This window comes from Mytilus trossulus, chromosome 14 (genome assembly GCF_036588685.1).
Source record: "Mytilus trossulus isolate FHL-02 chromosome 14, PNRI_Mtr1.1.1.hap1, whole genome shotgun sequence".
In the NCBI taxonomy this organism is placed as follows: domain Eukaryota; kingdom Metazoa; phylum Mollusca; class Bivalvia; order Mytilida; family Mytilidae; genus Mytilus; species Mytilus trossulus.
Window position 1 is genome coordinate 21,899,168 of NC_086386.1, and position 23,670 is coordinate 21,922,837.

At 31.1% G+C, this 23,670-nt stretch overlaps 1 protein-coding gene across 1 annotated transcript; it reads right to left on the reverse strand.

Annotated features, from left to right (window-relative positions):
* Positions 1 to 1,902: 1,902 nt before the first annotated feature.
* Positions 1,903 to 14,538, reverse strand: LOC134696123 (uncharacterized). Its single transcript, XM_063557741.1, has 6 exons — positions 14,388 to 14,538; positions 10,910 to 11,084; positions 6,725 to 6,874; positions 3,699 to 3,809; positions 2,880 to 3,034; positions 1,903 to 2,558 (listed from the first exon to the last, which is right to left on the reverse strand). Exons 1-6 carry the CDS (start codon positions 14,431 to 14,433, stop codon positions 2,125 to 2,127), a joined length of 1,071 nt encoding a protein of 356 aa, XP_063413811.1. The 5' UTR covers positions 14,434 to 14,538; the 3' UTR covers positions 1,903 to 2,124.
* Positions 14,539 to 23,670: the final 9,132 nt, after the last annotated feature.

A 23,670-nucleotide genomic window follows, 5' to 3' on the forward strand; every position in this document is an offset into this window, starting at 1 on the left:
GGCGGTTATTTTTTATTGGTGGAGGAAGACGGAGTGCCCGGAGAAAATGCACCGACCTTTGATAGGAAATCTGACAATCCTATTCAATTAATATTGTAGTCGAGTGCACCCACACGAGCGGGGTTCGAACTCACAACTTCAGTGTTTACTGGCTAGTGATTACAGTAGTAAATACTAAGACACTCGGCCACCGAAGCCCCTTTATCTTCAATTAACCAATCGAAATTAATTCAGCTGTGTTAATGATATGTTGTAAATTGTCTGTTTATTTTTTTTAATTTTTTATCTATTGTATAAAAAATGCATATAACCTCTATTAAGTTCATGCATTAAAAAAATCAAGAAATTAATTATGAACAAAAACCTTTGCTCTCGTGAAATAGGCATCGTACATTTGAGAATTTACCAGCTATCATTATTTAAAGATATCAAAATGAACTGAACGTCCGTTGCATTTAGAAACGCCGAATAATCAATCAACACAAATAAATGTGTGATGAACCCTAATTGAATCTGCAAGTATGCACGATAAAGTCGATATAAATATTGAATGTGTATATGTTAGAGTCTTTAACGACATTCGTTCCTCAAATCAAGTCCAAAATCTCACGTCACAGTAAAATAAGATTCCAAATCGATAGCCAATGTTATGTCTCTCTAATCAACGTCCAATCTTTGGTCCTCTAATCGACGTCCAGTTTTCAGCTGCTCAATTAACGTCCATTTTGGACACAGAATACAAAATCGAACTAAACCGATAGCAGCTGAAACATTAGAGCTTTAAGCATGTTATGTGTTACAAATAAGATCTGTTTAAAAAAAACAATAATTTATATAAAAAAAAAAAAAAAAAAAAACTAGACTAAGTATGTTAATAGGACGTAATATCAAATTTTGAATATTAGAAATTAAATAAAAATAATAGGCAGATGTCAAAGTGGTCTGATTTCCACAAGCTAACCACCAGAGTTCAAATAAAGTGGATGTGAGCACTTTAAGGCAACCGTACGGCTTTCGACAATAAAAAGATCATACCACAAAGGCTTTAAAAGGTTATGACATGAATAATGTAAACAATTCAAATTAAAATATTAACGGTCTTATTTATAAAAAGAAACACCCAAACAATTTCGAATACACCATATGACAAACAGAAGCCATCAAACACCCAGGACAGCAGCACAACATATAAACATAATAACAATTTTTGCGTATTCAATTTCAAGTGTAAAACTCAGAAATTTGATACGAATTTATAACAGAGAGTTCAAATTATAATAATGTCAAATCAATTAGGTGTATTTCTTTATTTTATCTATTGTGGGAGATTAAATAATGCTTCTAGATGTCGTTTGGTTTTCTTTGTCGTTGGGTTGCTTTCTCATTGACATACACATACATGCATACTAGTATCATTTATTATTATGAATAGGAAAGATACACTAGTTTGTAGATCTGTTGGATTAACTTTTCATTAAGATAAACATTAAACTAACAAATGTACAGATTTTAATAAATATGATAAATTAAAAAAAAATAAAATAAAAAAATAAACATTTATTAGCATATTTTATGGAAACTATGTATAAATGTTGGAAACTTTAGTTGTTATAAAAACCCTACAAAACATATGCATGTATAAGTGTTAATTAAGCCAAGTCATTTATTATTTATCGATATTGAACATGAATTAAAGACGACTAAAATCAATCGGATGTGGTTTTTGCAATACAGGACGTCGGATTATAGTATCACTATATTGGACGTCGATTTGAGATTGTGATGTCATATTAAGATGTCGATTTGAGGAACAGACGTCGATTAAAGGCCGTAAGTAAATCTGAGTCTAACATATTTAAAATTTATCTTTATTTTTACACTATTCATATTGGCAGCGTAACATTCTTTGTGTTTTAATTACAATGATAATACTACAATAAAAGAGAAAATAGAAAAGTCCAAAGGTAAATTCATTTAAGTCAATGTCCAACAAAAAAAGATGACAAAAAAAAATGATGTCTAAATGCAAAGATTAAAACGTGCACTCGATCTCGATATGTTTATACATATAATGTTCGTATTATGGGGATTTGTTGTGCACGTAGATGTCGATGTTGGATCGTCTTATAAATGAGTAACAGTACCGTCATTCGCAATATAATTGGCAAGCCTTTCCTCGTTGTCTTGTGTGTGTGTTCCTGGATTATATGAAACAATTGCGGCTGCATTTTCTTTCATGATATCCTCGTATGCTGGTGGACTAACTGTGGGCATATATTTTGTATCGTCAATGAATGTAAATACTGTGCCGTTATTTGGTATATGCTGGGTGTGTCTTTTCTCAACGTCTCCTGTGTATGTCCTTGGATTATATAAATCAATAGCGGTTTTATTGCCATTATTGATGATAGCTTCATATGCTGGTGGGTTAACTGTGGGAAGAGATGCTGAACAGTCAGATGTAGAATTGATGAGCCTTTCCAAATCGGCTCCATAGCTCAGCTGTGTCCTTGGATAAGTAACACCGGCAACAGCATTTCCATTGTCATAGTACAAACCTAGTGTTAATAAATACACATCTGTTATACAAGATATTTACATTAATGAATTAAAAGCACAAAGATTATTTCGTATCCCGATAGTGTGTTATTCTTATTTAATGTTTTCTTATTAACATTCTTTATTTTGAATTTTGATATTTCAATAACGGTCTTGTTTGTCCTTTTATTATACTTTTGATTGTTGAATGTGTTTTTCGATATTTTTTGAGGTTTCAGCATTTCCAAGGTAAGAAGACAAACATATTTATTTTTAAGTAACGTTTTTTTTGTATTGTTTTTTTGGGAGATTTTGTTTCAGGTTGATTTTTAAAATCTTACCTATAACGCTAAACTGTTGTTGTTCATTTGTCTGTTGTAAGGCCCTTGATTGTTGAAGACGTCTTCTATTTTTAAGTCTCATCCTACGTTGTTTCCTGTCGTTGTTTAAACAGCAACATACACAGACGAAGATTATCATTGCCACTACTATTACTCTAAATTAATTGAAATAGAATTTTTAGCCGCACAAAGATTTCATAGGTTTATCTCACCATCGTTCGGGCATAAATAATCACGAATATAATGCCTACCCATGTTAAAACTACTATAAAGTTTATCTTGCATCAGTTATTTCTTAACTGAATTTGACCAAGTATGGAATGTTTTTGAAACGAATATGTGATTATTTACAATAGAGATAGGGATGTAACCATTGCGGTTTTTTTTATTTTGTTTTCTTTTTTGTTTTTTTTTTGTTTGTTTTTTTCTTCCCTATTGTAAATATTTAAATTTTATTTTTCTTGATCTTTTTAATAGAATGTCATGAACAAATGTATATCTTGTAATTGTTTGAAATAAAAAAATTAAAAGTAAAAAAAAAATACGCTTACATGTATGTTACAGTAATTTACAACACTAACATCAAGACACCTTGAGGTAAAAATAGGCTTTGCCATAATGTGTTTAACATCAAACCGTACAGAGTAGAGAAAAGTGGTGATTGAAATGAGTTGTCTTGTGTTTACTATATTGGAGTTGCTTTTATTTCAAACCGATATGTACTTATCTTCAGAATGAAGGATGTAGGTTTGTATTTCAATTAATATGTTTTGGGTATTTATTTACACGTTTTAAGTATTAAGTATACGATTTTCTTACGCTGGAAGAATTCGGAACAGGTTGACCTCTGAAGTAGGTTCGTATTCTGAATATCTGTACTCTGTTGTGCTTCTTATATATCTTGGAAATCTTCTGGACAGTATATTAGTTCTAAAATAAATATCATATAACTGCTAACATTTTTGTTCTTATTTTCCAAGTGACATCTTATAAAAATCTTTCATCAAATATAGATGAAAGTAACAATATTTTGTTTAAAATAAGATTAAAAAGCAGAACAAACTTATGTACAATTTCGTTACAAATGAAGGAAATATATTTAGCAAAAAAAAATAATTTATGAATTAAAACGTGCTTTTAGCTGTGTAGTAACCAAAGACCTTAAGCCACATCTGAAATATGCATATGACGGTTTGTTTTAAAACAGATGTTTACAACGACAAGTATAATTCAAGAAAAAAATATGCTGTTTCTATTTATGACACCAAAAGCAAGTGACTACTACTTGTATTGTTGTCCATCTTAAAATCATGGTGAGGCAGAAGCTCTCATTTTATATTCTTGCCAGATCAAAGGCTTACGTAATGTGAAAGTTTCAACTTTATTGTCATGGTTAAAAACACGCCAAACGAATAACCCGAATTCGAAAAGCCTTGACGCCCAAACAAAGAGTGGATTTATATTTATTATCATATCAATGATAATTCATGTCAACACAGAATTGATAGTTCGATGCTCATCTTATGCGGAATGAGTGTTCTGTTCATTCGTTTGTCAGTTTTATATTTTTATAGGCAACTAGTGTAACGAGTTACTGTTTCTTTGCATACGAATCTTTTACAGTTGAAACGATATCGCAGGTGTTTTATTTCCTACAATGATTTCCACGAAGGATGGCTTCTGATCACAAGGAAACTATAAAACTAAGAGTTTCTAGTGGTGCCGTTGAACTTATTTCCTTTACAGTCAACATTCAGATTTGGTTAACAGTTATGGAATATCCATTGAAAAGATAATAGATGTTGTTTTTATCTAATTGTTGTAATTACCGTCCAGTCCGCCGTTCCCCGAACGCGACCTACCGAGTTAGAGATGTAATACCAATATTTTATAGTACGTCACATCCGATTGCATACGTGAAATTGTCAGACACAACATTCCCTTGAAATTGGCAGTTAATCTTTCATATCATTGCAGAAAGAAGAAAAAATCATAAATATATAGCTTGGGTGGATTGAAGGACCATTATTCTTCCATTTAGTGTTTCTATAGAATATATTGAACACTCGTCTTTGCATGGTTACTGAAGCTTGTAAACAGAAAAAAGGTGGACATTTGATTGGTTAACTTCCAGTGATGTTTTTGTTTCGTACATGCAATAAATTATTATATGACATTTTGTCTATAGTACTGAAAATTTCAAAACTTCAATACTCATGCAATATATTTCTTTATTTGAAAACAAGATACTTTGTGTACCATTTTTTTTTCATTTTATATAAGAGTTAAAGGGGAGAATTGATGGTGGTATAACAACTAGAATGATTACTGGGTTTGTTGTTATGTACGCAAACCAACGGGTCCCACATGAGGGACAGGACCTACTTTCTCTTCTGGAGCACATCAGAATCTCAGCGGTGTTTGACGTGGTTCATATTGTTCTGTCTTCTATTGTTTATCTCAATGTTTTTGAGCCATGACGTTATTTTTAACTAATGAATATCCCTGTTGGTATCTTTTGCTACTCGTTTACACACGTATTGTTTTTGTCTGATTGTGCAATACCAAGTGACGCATTTTCAGTTCCATCCATGTTTTACACTCTGGTTTTCTAGTTATTGTAAGTAGACAAACAAGTGATTGATGGTAAATCTGATGTGACTAGGTATAAATGCAAGTCTCCATTTAAAACTTCCGTGTAAACTTCTCTGTTAAAATTCAGAACGTTAGAGTATCCGTTTTTTTCAATTTTTCAGTGTTAATTTTAATACCGCATCCATTTGTTTCGTTCTGAATATGGTAATGCATATATAAAAGGTCTAGTTAGGAACTTAAACTATTTATGATTTAAATTGATGTTTATAAGTATAAATATCGGGTTTTCTACACATTGATATCGTAAAATATCAGCCGAGAGCCACAATGAGAATCTGTTTTGAGAGTGAGGACAGCAAACGAGCTAAAAGGTTTCACATTGTGTGGAGCGGCTGATATTTCACAATATCTATACGAAGAAAACCCGATTATCTGTTTATCGTTCTATCACTAGTCTTTCCCCACTTCCTAAGATATTTTTACGCTTGACGAAAGTCAGCTTGATAACGTCTTATCCTCTCACATTGTGTTGTCGCTGAAAATGCTTGGTCTCGTTTTTAGGTCTTGATACGAGAATTACGGAGCGACAGAGCAGAGTGATATAGGTAAGAAGGACGATAAAAAGTAAAATCACAAAAATAGTGAGCTCCAAGGAAAATTTAAAACGGTAAGTCCCTAATAAAATAGCATGATCAAATGATAAAACACATTAAACGAATGGACAGCAGCAGTCATATTCCTAACTTGGTACAGGCATTTTTAAATGAAGAAAATTGTGCATTGAACCTAGTTTAATAGCGCTAAACCTCTCACTTGTATGACAGCCGCATCAAATTCTATCATATTTATAACAATGTGTATAAGTACATTTAAAATTTTACAAAAAAATTACATTTTACAAAAAAATACATTTTACAAGATTTTTTAAAAATAAAAATAAATAACAAAGAAAACTGTGATTTCATATAATCAAGGCTTCTTTATAAAGTATGATATAATCTAAATGTTGCTAAAATAAAATATTGATTTAAAAGGGCGAATTCTAGATAAAAAATGTACTAAAATAGTGTTTTTCCAATTTAATTATGATGACTACGTATACATATCCGTAATCAAAATATATACTTTTGGTGAAGAAAAATATTTGTCTTTTCCCAAACGGAAATGATATTTTCTATTACTATCGGTTTCGAATATAATACGTTAATTATAAAATTTCTACACTGATTTCCATACATATTTATATGTACCTTAGAGTTTTGTAAGAGTTTTTACCAATGTTCATCCTATTCATGTTTCTATTTCTTTGTCGTCGGTTATAAGTTGTCTTGATATAGGCTGGTAAAGTAGTTGTATACGTCTGATGTCGTGTTCTCTTGATCTTTTTATAAGAGTTGGACCTTCAAATACAATTATGTTGCATGAGTGTAATGCTCGCATACATAAGAGGATTAACTTGTAATATTTTGCAATCATTGAAGTCATGTGTATCAAATATCACAGTTTCTTAAATCCAATTTTTATGAATGAATTTGCTTTCGTATAATTTTTAACGAGTAGCACGTGGCAAAAGATCACTCCACCAGAAATTTAATGTAAACGAAATTAACATAACAAATGAAAAGAACGGGATAAAGTGCTAAGAAATTGAAACTGCTCAATCTATACAGATAGCTCGTGTGAGAAAAAGATAAGATATATATGGTGTTATGTATAAATATATTGATGGATTATAGTTAATTACATTTTACATAGATATATGTTGCCTAAAATGCAAGTATTTCTTCATTTGACCATGGAAGTATTATATTGACAGGAACTACAACGATTAATTAGCATTTATTTATAACCCGGGTTGCCCTGTAGAAAAGATATGGAAACTGTCTAATTAGCACGCTGTCGTTAATTTCTTTTGTGATTATCTGCGATGCCGCGGTCATCAATTGACCAGAGATGCTTCTTATCAATCACGTGGTTTTAATCGAGACAACTTAACAATATTACCTGTCGGAAAACACCTTTACATATCTCAATCGCGTCGGTAGACCTTTATTCGTGAACAATTTATTCAAACAAATCGACTGATGCATAAAAAATGAAAATCGGCCCAGAATTAATTATTCTACAACGATTTGAAATAGTGAGCGACATTATTTTATTAGTTTGTGGGTGAAGTTTAAATCTCGATTAAGGTGTGTTCCGGGTACCGCCGGTTAAAAATAAATATATTTGATAAATATTAAAACTGTGAAGTTGATAGTAATATATATAGTTAAGTTACTGGATAATCTTGAAAAGTAGAAATTTCGAGTTTACAATACGAAAATTAATCGAGCAAGTACCAATCAACAAAATACAGCATAAGAAAACAGAGATCTAACAACGCTGTATAGCTATTTATATAATACATTTCTGTCCCCTAAAATTTATCACTATCCGACAAAAAGAAACCGTTTAAATAATACTGGTAAATATTATTGAACAGTCGCACAAGAATTTGTATAATGTCACTATACAAATCATCGAGTCGCAGTACTAAAAAAAATCAACGCTTCGGCGGGGTTCAGCTGAACATTCGTATAATATACCAACCAATGATCTTACCCTGGATTTAGAACGAAGCTTAATAATTCCTACATTTATCTAAAATCTCTTTGATCTTTTGATTTTATCAGAACGATAATTTACAATAGTCTTAAATATGCAGGAAATGTGTGCCACTCAGTGGAGTAAACAGTTGTTAAAATATAATCACAACTTGCGATATATATATTACATCTAGTGCAAAAATCTATAAAAATGGGGCATTTATTCATTAAATTTGGTTCAAATTTCCATCTTCAATGTTTTTGCGTATATAATTAATGATAACTCGCGTTAATCCATCAATCACTCAATCGGCACACATTAGCCTGGGATCCGACCCAATCTAGCTGCGCGTCGTATACTGACAAGATTAGCAAGGACCCCAGGCTAGGCACACATATGCAGATGTAAGGTAACGGAATCCGCCGAGGTTTGCCGATTGCTGTTTCCTAAGAATTTATCACAACTTTCGATTTCTTCGTTTATTTCCGTAATCCCGAAAGCAACCGAGAATGACAATATTGTAAGGCACCGCACGCTGGTATGTAAATAACGTGCCATGTTTCAAGCTAATTAACATGTCATTAAATTGCGCGCGGCATCGCAGACTAAACGTTTGAAGACGGGTCGTAGTACTTCCTGTCAATATAATACTTCCATGATTTGACTAAAAATTATTGACCGGCATTGAATTTTTTGTACTTTTTATAGTTTAGAATACAGTAGTTGTTTTCATGATATTTTAAGAGTGTCAGAGAAATCATACTAAATTTTATTCGCATTGTTTAAAATAACCAAAATTAGTCTTTTTTTGTTAAAAATGATGCTATTTTATTTGAAATTTTTTGAGAATTAAAATACATAAAACTTTTATTTTTGGGGAATTAGAATGCAGTTATTGATTTATTTTGATACAAATTATTAACCGTCATATAATTTCAGTACTTTTTGTACATCAGGATTGGCTGTTATTAAAAAAATATGCCTACTTTAAGGAAAAAAATATTAAAGTTTTGTATGCGTTGCCTAAAATGCAAATATTCCTTCATATTACAAAAAATTATTGACCGCCATTGGATTTTTGTACTTTTTATAGATTAGAATAGGTTTTTTTTTCATGAAATTAAAAGAGTGTCAGATAATCTTACTTTAATTTTATTTGCATTGTTTGAAATATCCAAAATTAGTCTTCTTATTATAAATTTTTTTAAAACTTCGATTGTGACAGGAATATAGAAAGTCTGTGATTATGATAAGAATTTATGATGATAAGGATACAAAAATTTTAAATATTGAAAAAAACTAAACATCTTTCATTAACTGATCTTTTCATTTTACTTTTCCCCGAGTATGTTTGTCAAATAATAAAATCAAAATCGCGATGTAGACACCGTTTTAGAACCCGACGGGTTTGAAAATATATAACCTAAATAAAACAAAAAGACCATTCTTTTATAATAATATTTATGTTAGGTTTTATCTGTACATTTCTTTTCAATAAAACTTTGCTAAATAATTACTAATAAGGCAAAATGTATCATCATGATCATTGAACGTTCGATTATCTCTAGTCGCCATTTTAATTAAACTAAACGAAACTTAGATTCTCTAATTTGTATTAGTTTATCATGTGACGTATTACAGGTCAATCCGTCACCAAGGTCGATCGGTTCTATCCGTCCGATCAGTCAATTACTTTTACTATGATCTGACGGATTGCTGGCGTGAGTTTGACGCGAATTTGACTGATCGGTGACTGATCGATGACCGCTGATTGATCGCTGAAATAGTAACGCCTAAGGTTGCAAGTACTGTAGTTGTAAAATAAATGTTGATTGTTGATAATTGATTTTTTTTTTCTACATTTGCTTTTTCTGTGACAAATTAGACGGTACGATGTTAAAATCGTTATGATCCCTTGTTTGTTTTTCTGCGAAACTCACGCTTAATGCAATAGAGGATAATTAATAAAATATGTATAAACTAAAAAATAAAACATTTCTATGAAAAAGCTGCTCAAAACTCAAAAGTATGACAGCTCTTGTCAGAACCTAGAAAAGTCAAGAATCTGTTCACTTCAGTTACCTTACTATTTTTGTATGAATTGTTTTACATACGTTTTTGTCAGTACAGTGACCTGTTTTCGTTACTTATATTACATCAACTCAATTAATCTCTGGTGGATAGTTTTGTAGTATAGGGATTTTTTCCTTGTCAAAGTTTGGACTTAAATAAAAGAAAGTATTTTTCCTACCACTCATTAAAACCCCTTTTGTTACCTCAGTTTTAATAGCAGAGTTTTGAATATTGACATGATCAATATTGTGAGTAGTAAGAAACAGATACTACATGCAAGACCTGTTGGTGACCTTCTGCTGTTGTTTTTTCTATGGTCAGTTTGTTGTCTCTTTGACACATTCCCAATTTCCATTCTCAATTTCAATAACATAGATCCAAAAACCAACAAACGAATAATCAACAACTTAAAGGTTACATTACTGCATTGGATAGTGATAAAACCAGAGTAAGATATAACAGGAATGCGTAGATGTGAAACAGAGAGCAAGTATTGACAATAAATTACATACTCCTAAATTGAGTGACATACACATTAAAAGATAACACAAACGTTATCGGTTAAACAGTTTGTTATGAAAGTGTAGTAAACATTTAAAAACGCAAACAAATATCTTATTTTGTGAAACTATTGAAAAGTACAGCAATTTTCAATAAACAGACAGATGGTAACTAACAAAATAATACAAAGAACATAATAAAACGTTCCTCCGGTATCCGATGAGAATGACAGTAAAAGCAATAAAAATATGATGTAATAGCAATAAACGAACCTTCCATAAAATTTGCATCTGTGTGAAATGTACCAAGCGTCATGTTCACCAATTGTTTCTGTGCATTTCCATCCACTATCGATGAGACAACACGCTTTCTTTATCCCGCAAAACGAATAATAAGATGCCAAAGGTCCAAAACTGTGCTTGCACTCTGTTTGACTTGATTTATTGGCTAAATATTGTAAATAATAGTTATTTAACACATATAGGTTATATTATAAGGAGATATTAAATAAGTTACGTATAGAAAAAGAAACATATGGAACAAACGATACATTTTGCGAAGCATATTTTTCCAATTTTAGTGTTGCCACATGGTCTGCATAACGGTTAAAGATTCCCAATCTTCAACCCCAAATTAAAGAAAGAAGAAAATAGAACACCTTTGTATGGTAAGAGATAAAATTTAAAGACCATTATGAATAAACAAATTAGTTGAAAATCATGTGTTATAAAGGGACAGGTCAGCATATCTAACTCCTTATAAGACAGAAAAAGATCAAGAAATCAACGACAAAGAGACAAGTATATTGGTTTTTTTTTTTGGTAACGGATTCTCTATAACACCCAATGTATTCTCTATAACACCCAAACAGTATTGACTTTTCGTATTGACTTTTACTAGGAATTTAGTATTTTGTGATTTTGCTGTTCCAAAAAACACTCTAATGAAATGTTTCTAAAATATGCATCCCTTGAGAGACAATAATTGTTAAAATACTAATAAAGCACATCATCAAATAGTACTGTTTATGTTTGCAGTTCATTATGGAAACACCTACTCTTTAACATGGTATCTTACAACAGAGTAGTCCCTTGTAACTATATAATCGTAATGGCCTTTTATGACATTTGAATCAATACCCTTTTACCCCTTCCACAATTGAATGTGACTCGAAGATTGGTTAAGAAAAACAAACTATTGCTGACGGACAGAAGTACTGTCACCACGTGTCTTTCGCAAATTTCATCAATTTCATTACAAAAATAAATAAATAGATATTGGCATGTGACTCAATCTGCATTGACAGACTTTCCTATCTTAATACTCACATACTCATAAAATTGTGGATGAAAAAAGTCATATTACGAAAACGATGTGAATTTATTTCCGTAATTATTTACTGTAAATTTTAGTAAACTGAACATGTTACTAGAATGATATACAAAAGAGATATCTTTACTTTTAAATGAGAAGACCTCATTTTGAGAAGACCTCATTTTGTGTATCGCTTCTATCACCTCCACAATAAATTATTCATTATATCTCTGTGTCATGTAGGTACCAAGCGTAGTCGCATTTGTCATCCATTCTAAGGATTATTCAGTTTGGTTTTTTTAGGGGGAGAAAAGCGAAAAAAAGGCGTACATATATTGTTTCCGTCATCGGACTGACTTTTAAGTCATAGACGGGTCTCCCGCTTAGGACCATTTTCAAAGGGCTGTAATAAAACAAAGTGCACCACCATATGATGTTTTCTTCTCCAATTACTTTGTTATAGTCTTATAAACACAAAAATCAGGTTAAGAAAAATTGTTAAATTCTAGAAATGTTTGGCTCCTCAGAGGTGTTTATCCTTAAATCTACAAACAAAATAAATCCCTGACTGGGATTCAAACTCGTGCAATACTAACAAAAATAACCATTGACAGAAGCCTGACACAAATATTGTTTAGTTTGAAAAATAGTTGTTTTTTCTATACAAAAAATAATGAAATTATTGTGTTATTTCATTCCACAGATTATTATACCTCAGTATGTTTTTTCTTTATAAGAAAATAATGAAATAGTTGTGCTATTTCATTCCACAGCATTCCACAGACTATTTGCCATTCAAAAGTTTCAAAGACTATAACCCCGGTTAATAGTTTCATAATCATCTTTCCCGTACTTTTTCATACTTATTTTTCATTGGACAATTTCACTATTTTCACTATTTTGCTCTGCAACGTCAAACCCTAATATTGTAAACAGTATAATCTGTTTGTGTCGATTTTACTACAATAAGCAATTACATCTATAAAAGAGAAAAATCTTCTCGCGCATTTTTAAATATCTAAAATATAGAACCTTAATCATAATATGGATTCGGTCGTAATATTCTAAAAGTGATTTTGTGTTTGGTGTGCTTTACTTTTTCTTTTGTTAATTGCAATTAATGAAATATTTTCAAATACAATAATAACTATAATGTGATGTTCAGTATAATAAAACACCTAATGACTGTTTGTGCTGGTAAGAGCAATATTTGGTATCTGAGGGACAACGAACTTGATATTACCCTCACACCCAGTCAATAGGTGTATACTATTTGCAAGCCAATAGTTTCAAAGACAATACCCCGGTTAATAGTTTCATCAACATATTTCCCGTACTTTTTCATACTTATTTTTCATTGGACAGTAATGACGTCACAAACTTTTTCACTTGAAATTTTGCACTTGGCAACGTCAATATGATATCGTTTGTTTTTTTAATTCTTCTGTGTCCGTTCTAGTTTAAAATTAAATATCACTTACCATAGGCAGTAAAAAAAAAGAATAAGAAAAATCTTCATGACGAATTCTTTAAAGATCTAAATATATAGTAAACTGTATTATATCATTTAGGGGTCTGTGTTCAGTACTTTAGCTAGTCTAGAAGAATTCATTTTCTTACATGGGAGTTTTTTCTAGTCTTGACTCTTGATTAAAGGAAATGAAATATCTATAAATAAAACAACCAAAACTATAAAAACAAAATATTGTTCATCATGTGCGGAATGTTTATGTGACATTTTTCTTTTCTTTCAGACGAGTTATGTAAACCTTTTCTTAAAACTGATTTGTTCAATATAATAAAACATCTAATGACTGGTTGTGTGGGTAATAGCAAGTTGTTTGTCCCTTATCATACCAGGTATCTTAAGACAACAAAGTTGCTATTACCCACACAATAAGTGTATAATATTATACAGAAAAAAATATCTGCGTAACATGAATTTTCTAAAATTTTAAACAAAAATTAAACTTGCTTTGATCGTTTGATTATAATTATTATTTGATTATCTTACGTATATATATAACTACCTAAACTATTCATGGTAATGATAATTTAATATAATGTGATAACTTGTTTCAAACCATTGATATACTTCCTTGAAACGAGATGAATAGTAAATATTGAATACCAGAATTACCATTCTAAGGAAGAACAAAAACATAAGGCTATGTCCTGCATAGTAGCGATTTAACATTTAGTAGATCTCGTATCTGTGAATCCTAAGTGTTATTTATTTTCAACATTGCAATTAACAGTTCAGAGGACAAACATATGTACGTGCATGTAGTATATAGTATACCAATTAGCTATTCCAAAGTTAAAGGCAATGTTAGCTACCGTTAAATTTATTTTTATGTTGTAACACTCCTATTTATACAGTACAACTTATAATTTACTTGCATATGTATTCATTCAATAAAAGTTAATGCTTACCGTTGGCAGTGAAGATTATGCAGAGAATTACACATTGTAGAAACATGGTTGATTTAGAAATGTTTTATTTTGTTCAAATACACATATATATTTAAACATAAAACATGATTATTCGGAAACATACTAATTGTAATTAATATGGATTGGTACATTAAAATACCTATCAACTGTTGCTATTATATATATTAAGGAGAACAGGATGTCCTTGTTGTTCAAAAGCACTATAAAGTCACGTGGATAATTTGTATTTGTTTACAGTTATCATAAATACAGTCTCCATGAGAAGATAACAACGAGACATTCAAACACCATTACTCGAATAGAAACAGACCAATACCTGTGTATGACAAAAACAAAAGCTAGTTGACAAACAGCAGTCATAAAAAACTGGACTATTGAGAATAGTAAATCCTATTAAACTCATTTAGTTCAAAACCCAACACATTAATATAAATGGTATTACCCTTGAACCGATAACATTTATATAAGTTAGTCAAAGATGTTATAAAATACATCAATCAATTTGTTAATGCTTATTTGTTGTTAAGATTTGCAGTTTTATAGACGCTATGTACAGTCACTGAAAAGAATGTCTTTTTAAAAAAAGTTATTTGTTTATGTTTTTTTTTGCATAAACAATAAACTGTATATTCCAAAGAATTTATCAAATGTATGCTTCAACAATGTACACAAATATGCCTAAGGTCTCGACAAGTATGTACGTGAATGTTTTTTTGTATTTAACATTAAATTAGGATCGCCATTTCCAATTACACTCTAGGATATTGTCATCAATCTATTTCTACAATGTATGGAAACAGATCACTTTGCAAATGTTTCAATTACATTTTGCTTTTAAAATATATATGCTAGAACAATTTAGGCCAATTTGATTTTTTTTATTACCATTTACAGATTAATATTATGCTACAATTTCTGATCTCTCTTAAGAATGCTGCCGATTTCAAATTTATAAGTGTAATTAATAAAGCTTTGTTGACGGGGGTTTTGATTCATTATTTCAATCTACGTTCCGGTACATCCATAGCGACAGTGGTCGTCAAAACGGAAACTCTTACTTGAACAATAATGTCATTTTATTGTCATACTATGCACTTGTAAACGAGGAAACAATTAGAAAAAATATGAATCATTTTAAATTGTATGAAAACCCAATACTATGACAGGTATTGACGAATAAATATTCCAACATTCAAATGGCTTTATAATCGAACGTTTTGTAATAAAGAAAGAACCACATACACCTGAGGTCAATTTTGCTTTGGTAAACAGGAACATAGATTTCATAATAATTGTTGGATTACGTACAATTTAAATCAGAAAAGATATGTTATCATGTCAGTCTAAAGCCCTTAACCTAACTGTAAGACTCGGGCAATCGATGTCCAACATCATAATTAGGAGAAGGTCCGGTAAGGGCCGATTTTAGCGTCATATTTCAGGTTCATATAACGAAAGATTTTGGACACTTTTAAAACATTTAAGAGTTTATTTCAATTGATTCAATTACTTGATGTGAAAGATTTTAACTGATTTAGTCATTACAAACGCTCCGATTCAAGCTCAAATATGACAAATCTATCAAATATGCAAAATACGTCATTTGTCAGATTGTTTTTGTTAAAAATGAAAGTGGCCGCGTTCGTGTTTATCCTCAACCTTAATATATGTCATGTATTATCGTCAAATACAACTAACATTTCAATATTATAAATGAACACGAATGTGGCCACTTTCATTTAAGACGGAAATTCTCAAATTATGACGATATCAGTTTTTTAGCATGACATAATGATGCTAGTATCCGATATATGTACATTGTATTGTTAAAAACATCCCATATTTTTGTAGCAGAAGCATTATACTTTCCAGTAAATAGCTAAAAGATTACATTTTCAGAATTTTGTAAAACTGCTATATTTTTGGACCAAAAGGGGGTCTTACTGAACCAACTTTTTTTCCCAGTGTTAGAAATCAAAACAAACTTAATGAATATAGTGCATATTTTTAGAATAACATTAACTATCGTTCATTTGTACTAAACAATTGAAATTCAGAGATGTATGGCTGCTTGAACAATTACACAAAAACATTTAGAGAAAAACCTTATGCATAATCAATCTTAGGTCAACTTTCTGGACCGAGTGAGAATCTTAGTTTCAAATATAAACTCATCTTCCCTTAGGAATAATTTAAGAATAATGTTATAAATATTGGTATTGCTAGGCTCGCATTGTGCCTTTGCTTCGCTTTATGTATATTTTTATAAAATGAGTTAAAGAATATCAAGAGTGATTACGACCGATACATGCTTACTACAATAGAGATAACCATATAATATATTGACTTTAAATTATAAATAATCGTACAAGGTACAATATTCGACAGAAGTGATAAAATGTATCCATACGAAAAATATGAAAGTAGAGACAAAACTTATCCAGGTCATTCAGTGTATAGACATAAGTACCGTAGAATTTTCTTGATATGCTGCTGAAATTAACCAAAAGGAACTAAGCAATAACGGTCGTTTCAAGATATTTCAAATAACATCAGAAAATCTTCACAAACGTTTTCCAATAGATGGATGATTTTTCTTTCCCTATTGTCAAGTTCAGACCGTGATTTTCCTCCTTAAGTCGGTATTTAGTATTTCCTTACTGGTTTGGTATGATTGTGTTAGTAGTGATGTTTTAGATTACAATGAGCGAAATCTCTGCATTACTTGTAAATTTTAAATCGGGGATTTTCGTCACCATAACTTTTAAATTTTTTTAATAATTCTTCAATAGTTAAAAAGATTTTGTCTTCAAGTTTGGATGTTTCCGAAAAAATAACTTATTTCAAACGGATTAACACATTCTTAATCTCATGTTGATTTTGGAAACCAAGCCAGAAAATTTAAATACGATTGTTTTATTGTCATAGACATTTATTTATAAAAAAAGAAGATGTGGTATGTATGTAATATGTAAAATGGTTCTAATTTTACTGATATTATCAGTAAATTAAAACCATTTTACATATTACATACATACCACAACTTCTTTTTTATATGCATACTAGTATGCACTTCCACTGTATCACAGTTATATCTTTGACACATATAGTTCGATATTGCACACTATCGTGACTTGTACTATTAATGACGAATCCAAATACATTGGATGTTGTGAGCTGATATTTTGACATATTTTGTTGTTATTTGCTTTGATTTATCTTTCAGTTATTGCGAGTACACTGAGATATTTGATTACTGTCTTTTGTTGTGGAAATTTTTTATTGTTCTTTGTTTGTTTCTGGCACACTACTGTCGTCCTAGGTGAAGGTGTGATGAGATCGTACAAACATATTTACCCCGCCAGTAAAACAACCTACCAAGGATGAATTCGAACAATGCATAGGGACATAAGAACATGAGAAAAGAAGAAAGAAAAAAGTCTGTTGTTACACCCACAGTGTTATTCATTGTGTCAATGAGTTGAATTTGGGGATTTAACATCAGGGATTAGAAGATGTGTAAAATATTGCTGAACAAATGAATAATCAATCAGTACATATAAATACATTTATTCTAATGCATAAGCAAACAATATATACTTTACAACTTAAGGTCATTACTATTTTTTAAATCATATTCATCTACAAAACAAAAAATTATGAAATTCAATGCTATTTAAACGATTTTCTTAATTTGATTATTATAAATATACATTCTAAATAATTTCAACCACTTTTTAAACAAAGAGTTAAACATCTGATAGCTGTTTAGTTTCTCGTGGTCTAAGGAATGTTTTCATTGGTATTTTTTTATTTTGTAGATGATTGTGATTTAAAATAATTATGACTTTAAGTTGTAATGTAGATTTTGTTTGCTTATGTATTAGATTAAGATGTAGTGATTGATTATTTATTTGTTAAGCAATATTTAACGTTTACAAAAGACACATCTTCTAATTCCTGATGCCTCATCCCAAAGTGACACTCGTTGACGCATTGAATAACACTGTGGGTGTCACTACAGACTTTAATATGTTTTGTGACCCCATCACACATTAACCTGGGACGACAGTAGTGCTCAGTAACAAAAAAATGAACAATCTAAAATTTCCACAACAGTAGGCAAATATCTCAGAGTACTCGCAATTACTGAAAGCTATATCAAAGCAAATAACAACAAAATATGTCAAAATATCAGCACACAACATCCAATGTATTTAGTGTAAAGACGTCATTAATAGTACAAGTCAGAGAAAAACACAACAGTGTGCAATACCGAACTATATGTCTCAAGATATTGTGGTACTGTGGAAGTGCATGCTAGTATATGTAATATTAGAAATGGTTTTAATTTACTGATAAAGAAATAATTATTTATGACAATATTATAAAACAATCGTATCTAAATTTCCTGGCTAGGTTAACAACATCTCCATGTTTTTTTTTCAGAAACATCCAACTTGAAGATTAAATCTTTGTACCTATTGAAGAAATAAGAAAAATTTAAAGAAAATTGTGGTTAGGAAAATCCCTAACATTTACAAGTAATGCAGATATTACGCTCATTGTATTCTAAACCATCACTACAGACACGAGCATACCGAACCATTTAGGAAACATCAACACCAAATTAAGATGCCGGATAAACATTACGGTTGGATATTGACAATAGGGAAAGAAAAATCATCCATATTTTGGAAAACGATGGTGTAGATTTTCTGATAATATTTTGCAATATCTAAATCTAGATAACAACAGTTATTGATAAGTTCATCTTAGTGAATGTCAGCAGCATATCAAGAAAATTCTACGGTACTTATATCTACCACACTGCGTTTTTGTCTCTGCTCATTCATATTGTTTTTATGAAATACACTTTATCAAGTCTGTCTAGCTGGTACGATTACGATTATTCATAATTGAAAGTAGTTATATTAACTCCTTTTACTCAAAATAAACAGAGCAAAGGTAGAGGCAGTACTAGTGGCAATACCATTAAGTTTGACACTTTTCTTAAATTGTTCCGATGGGTTGATTAGTTGATAATTAAAAAAAAAGATTCTTACTCGGTCCAGAAAGTTTACCTTAGATGGATAAGGCATTAAGTATTTCTTTAAATGTTTGTTTGTTATTGTTCAAGTATCCATACCTCTCTGGATTTCAATTGTTTAGTACAAATGAACGAGAGTTAACGGTGAAGGTTATTCTAGGAAAACACACCATATTAATTAAGTTTATTTTGATTTCTGACACTGGGAAGATTTCTATTGGACATCAATTTCCCGCGTATTACATTTAGCTTAAGGGCTTAAGACCGACATGATAACATGATTTATAGTGTGCTAAATCCAACAATTATTAAGAAACATATGTTCCTATTTACCAAAGCAAAATTGACCTCAGGTATATTTGGCTTTTCTTTATTACAAAACTTTCGGCCATAAACCCTTTTAACGTTGGAGTATTCATTCGTCAATACCCGTATAGTATTGGGTTTTCCTACATTTTGAAGCGTTTTATATTTTTCCAATTGTATCCTCGTTAACAAATGCATAGTGTGACAATAGAATAACATTATTGTTCAAGTAAGAATTTCCGTTTTGACAAACACTGTCGTTATGGATGTACCGGAACGTATTTTGAAAACATGGATCAAAACCCTCGTTAACAAAGCTTTATTAGTTACACTTAAAAATTGAAACCGGCAGCATTCCAAAGAGAGAATAGAAATTGTAACATAAAAATAGTCTGTGCATGGTTATAAAAAAATCAATTTGTTCTATATATAGGTCGTAATTCAACTGAATTCTTATGTTTGTTCTAGCATATATATTTTTTCAAAGCAAAATGTAATTGAAACATTTGCAGAGTGATCTTTTTCCATACATTGTAGAAATAGATTGATGATACTATCCTAGAGTGTAATTGGAAATAGCAATTCTAATTTATGTTAAATACAAAAAATACATTCACGTGCATACTTGTCGAGCCCGTAGGCATTTTTGTCTATATTGTTGAAGCATATATTTAATAAATTCTTTGGAAAATACAATTAATTGTTTTTGCAAACAAAACATAAACATATAACTTTTTTTTTTAAAAGACATTCTTTTTCAGTAACTATACATACCGTCTATAAAACTATAAATATTATCGGTTTAAGGGTAATACAATTTACTGAGTTTGCTTTTAAACTTAATGAGTTTAATAGGATTTACTATTCTCAATAGTCATGTAATTTTTATGACTGCTGCTTGTCAGCTAGCATTTTTTTTTGTCATACACAGGTATTGTTTTTTTATTGTTGAAGAAATGGTGTTTGCTTGTCTCGTTGTTATCTTGTCATGGAAACTGTATTTATGATAGCTGGAAACAAATACAAATTTTCCACGTGACTTTTCAGTGCTTTTGAACAACAAGGACATACTGTTCTCCTTAATTTATTAAATATCAACAGTTGATTATAAGTTATCATGCTTTGACCCAACTAACATGGTTATTTAGACGGTGTCGAAAATTGTTGAACGGTGAGGACTCCGTCTAAATAATCATGCTAGTTGGGTCAAAGCATGATAACATTTTTCTGTGATTATGCTAACCGTACTAGGTATATAATTAATGAAACGTTTAATACACAAGTGTCCTAGATTTCACTACTCAATATTAACATGTTAACTCCGCCCACTGACCTCACTCTTAATGTGTATCGTGTAACCTAATGATCTATTGATTTTCCATGTAGTGCATAGTTCATGTGTTTTTATGCCAACTGAAGATGGAGTCTGGTAATAGACGATTTGTTGATACTAGTGATGAAGAAATTGAACAAAAACGTTTGAAAATGAGTGCTGACAAAACAATAAAGCAGAATATAGCAGCAGCCACTATTTTCAGGGAGTATTTAAAAGTAAAGAAAATGGATCCTGGATTTGAACAGTATGACACCTTAAAACTAGATGCAGTGTTGGGTCATTTTTATATGGATGTGTGTAAAGCTGATGGCAATCCTTATAAAACAAATTCACTGCAATGCTTGAGATACTCATTGAATAGATATTTTAAGGCTCCACCGTACAATAAAAAAATTGACATCGTGAATGATGAAAGTTTTAGCGCTTCCAGAGAAAATTTTAAAGCGGCAATGGCAGAACTTAAACGCATGGGATTTGGAGACGTTGAGCATTATCCGTCTATTGACGAAGCTGAAAGAAGAAAAATGTATACCTCAATATATTTATCACCAAATACTCCATTTTGACTTCAAAATAAAGTTCAGTTTGATATTCGCCTGTATTTTTGTAGACGGGGAATGGAAAATATGCCATAAATGACAAAATCCACGTTTTCTGTAAAAAAAATATCCAAAGACGGGGATTAAATATGTGGTTAAAACTTTAGATGAGTTGACAAAAAACCATCGCAGCAGTGACAAAGAAAAAACGTCAGGGATAATGCCAGAAAATTCCGGTTCTGAATATTGCCCTGTGTCCTCCTTTGAAAAGTATGTAAACAAATTAAATCCAGAGTGTGACAAACTATGGCAGAGACCAAAAGATCAGTTTGAGGAAGAGGACCCTTTGTCGTATTATAACATTCCTGTGGGCGAAAAAACGCTTGGCAATTTCATGTCATACCTGAGCAAGAAGTGCAACTTGTCTGAAATTTACACTAACCATTCAATCCGTGCTATCGGGGCTACTGTTCTAGCTAAAAACTCATATTGCAATACACAGATCATGGCCGTAACTGGACATAAGTCAGTAGCATCCCTTTCTTTGTATTAGCGGGTTGATAATGATGATAAGATACGTATGGGACAGACGTTAACAGAAAGCATCACTGAACCTTCTAAACCATTAGCTTTAATTGCTGGTGAAACATCATCAAATATTCGTGCTTTACCAAGCTCAGTGCCTCCTAAAACTTTAGCAATTGGTCCTTCTTCTACAGTTCTTCCTCTACCGAATATCACAACAGCCAGCACCACACTTATGAGCACAGAACGTAGTTCCTTTACTTAAAACGTTGGACAAAAGACCCTGTATACATCTGCTAAGGAACACAAAGCGCCGACGTTGCCATTTAGTGGACCGTTGCCATGCAATACGTTTAAGCCAAAACATTTAAGTACAACCCAACATGGAAACAACACACAGTCATTTAATGAATCGCTGCAAGGTGTTAATCTAAATGAACTGTTTAACGATTTTCCTGAAACTGCCGTAAACATAAATCGTACTACACTTTGTCCACACGTTTTCAAAAACTGTTCCGTAACTATTGTTTATAAAAAAGAATGACTTCATTTTTAGAAGAACAGATCTGATAGTTTTAGAACATATTTTTTTTTTACCATTTTGTTAAATGTGATCGGGAGCATTTAACTTTGTGTCATTCCATCGTATATTTTTTTTCTTATTTATATTTTTCAGAGTTTTCTGGACGAAAAACTTTTTTTTTAAATCTGTTATTACTGTTTAGTTTGTATAATATAATACACAGATGTATAATAAATATATTTTATTTGAATTTCTCTAGATTTATAGAGCCATTGATTGTGTCATGCATGCATAGATGTCAACCAGTGGAAAATTCCACAAGCGGACAGGCTAATCAGTCAACTGGCCTTATGTAGGGCAATACACGAAGGTTATCACAAGACAGCGTGTACCTTACTTTGTTCTTTTATAGCACACATGATTTCAGGTCAATAGTTTAAGCACATTGGTTAAAGGTCAACATATTACAATGCGATTTCTGATTGGCTACAGGCACATGTTTTGTAAGAAGGTTTCTTCTATTGGGACAATTTGATTGGGTTGTGTACGCCGAACATGGTTATTTAGCAGATGGCAAGGCAACCAGTAGAAATCAAGTTTACAACTGCATAACCACACAAAGGTATTTTAATGTACCAATCCATGTAAATTACAATTAGTTTGTTTCCGAATAATCATGTTTTATTTTTAAATATATATGCGCATTTGAAAGAAATAAAACATTCCCAAATATCAACCATGTTTCTACAATGTATAATACTCTGCATAATCTACACTGCCCACGGTAAGCCTATATCAAATATAATGTTAATTGAATGGATAACGCAAGTAAATCATAATTTGTACTGAATAAATTGGAGTATTACAAAATAAAAACTAAATTTAACGGTCGCTAGCATTGCCTTTAACTTTGGAAATAGCTAATTGGTATAATATATGCACGTTAAAAGCTATGATTGAATAATATTGTGAATAATTTTCAA

Bases quoted from the DNA above. Each gene is read 5' to 3' on its own strand.
- LOC134696123 (XM_063557741.1), bottom strand. From the start codon at position 14,433: ATGTTTCTACAATGTGTAATTCTCTGCATAATCTTCACTGCCAACG. The intron at 11,085-14,387 runs GTAAGCATTAAC...TACAATATTTAG, and splicing joins CATAATCTTCACTGCCAACG to CCAATAAATCAAGTCAAACA. The intron at 3,810-6,724 runs GTACATATAAAT...TATTTATTTTAG, and splicing joins AACTCTTACAAAACTCTAAG to AACTAATATACTGTCCAGAA.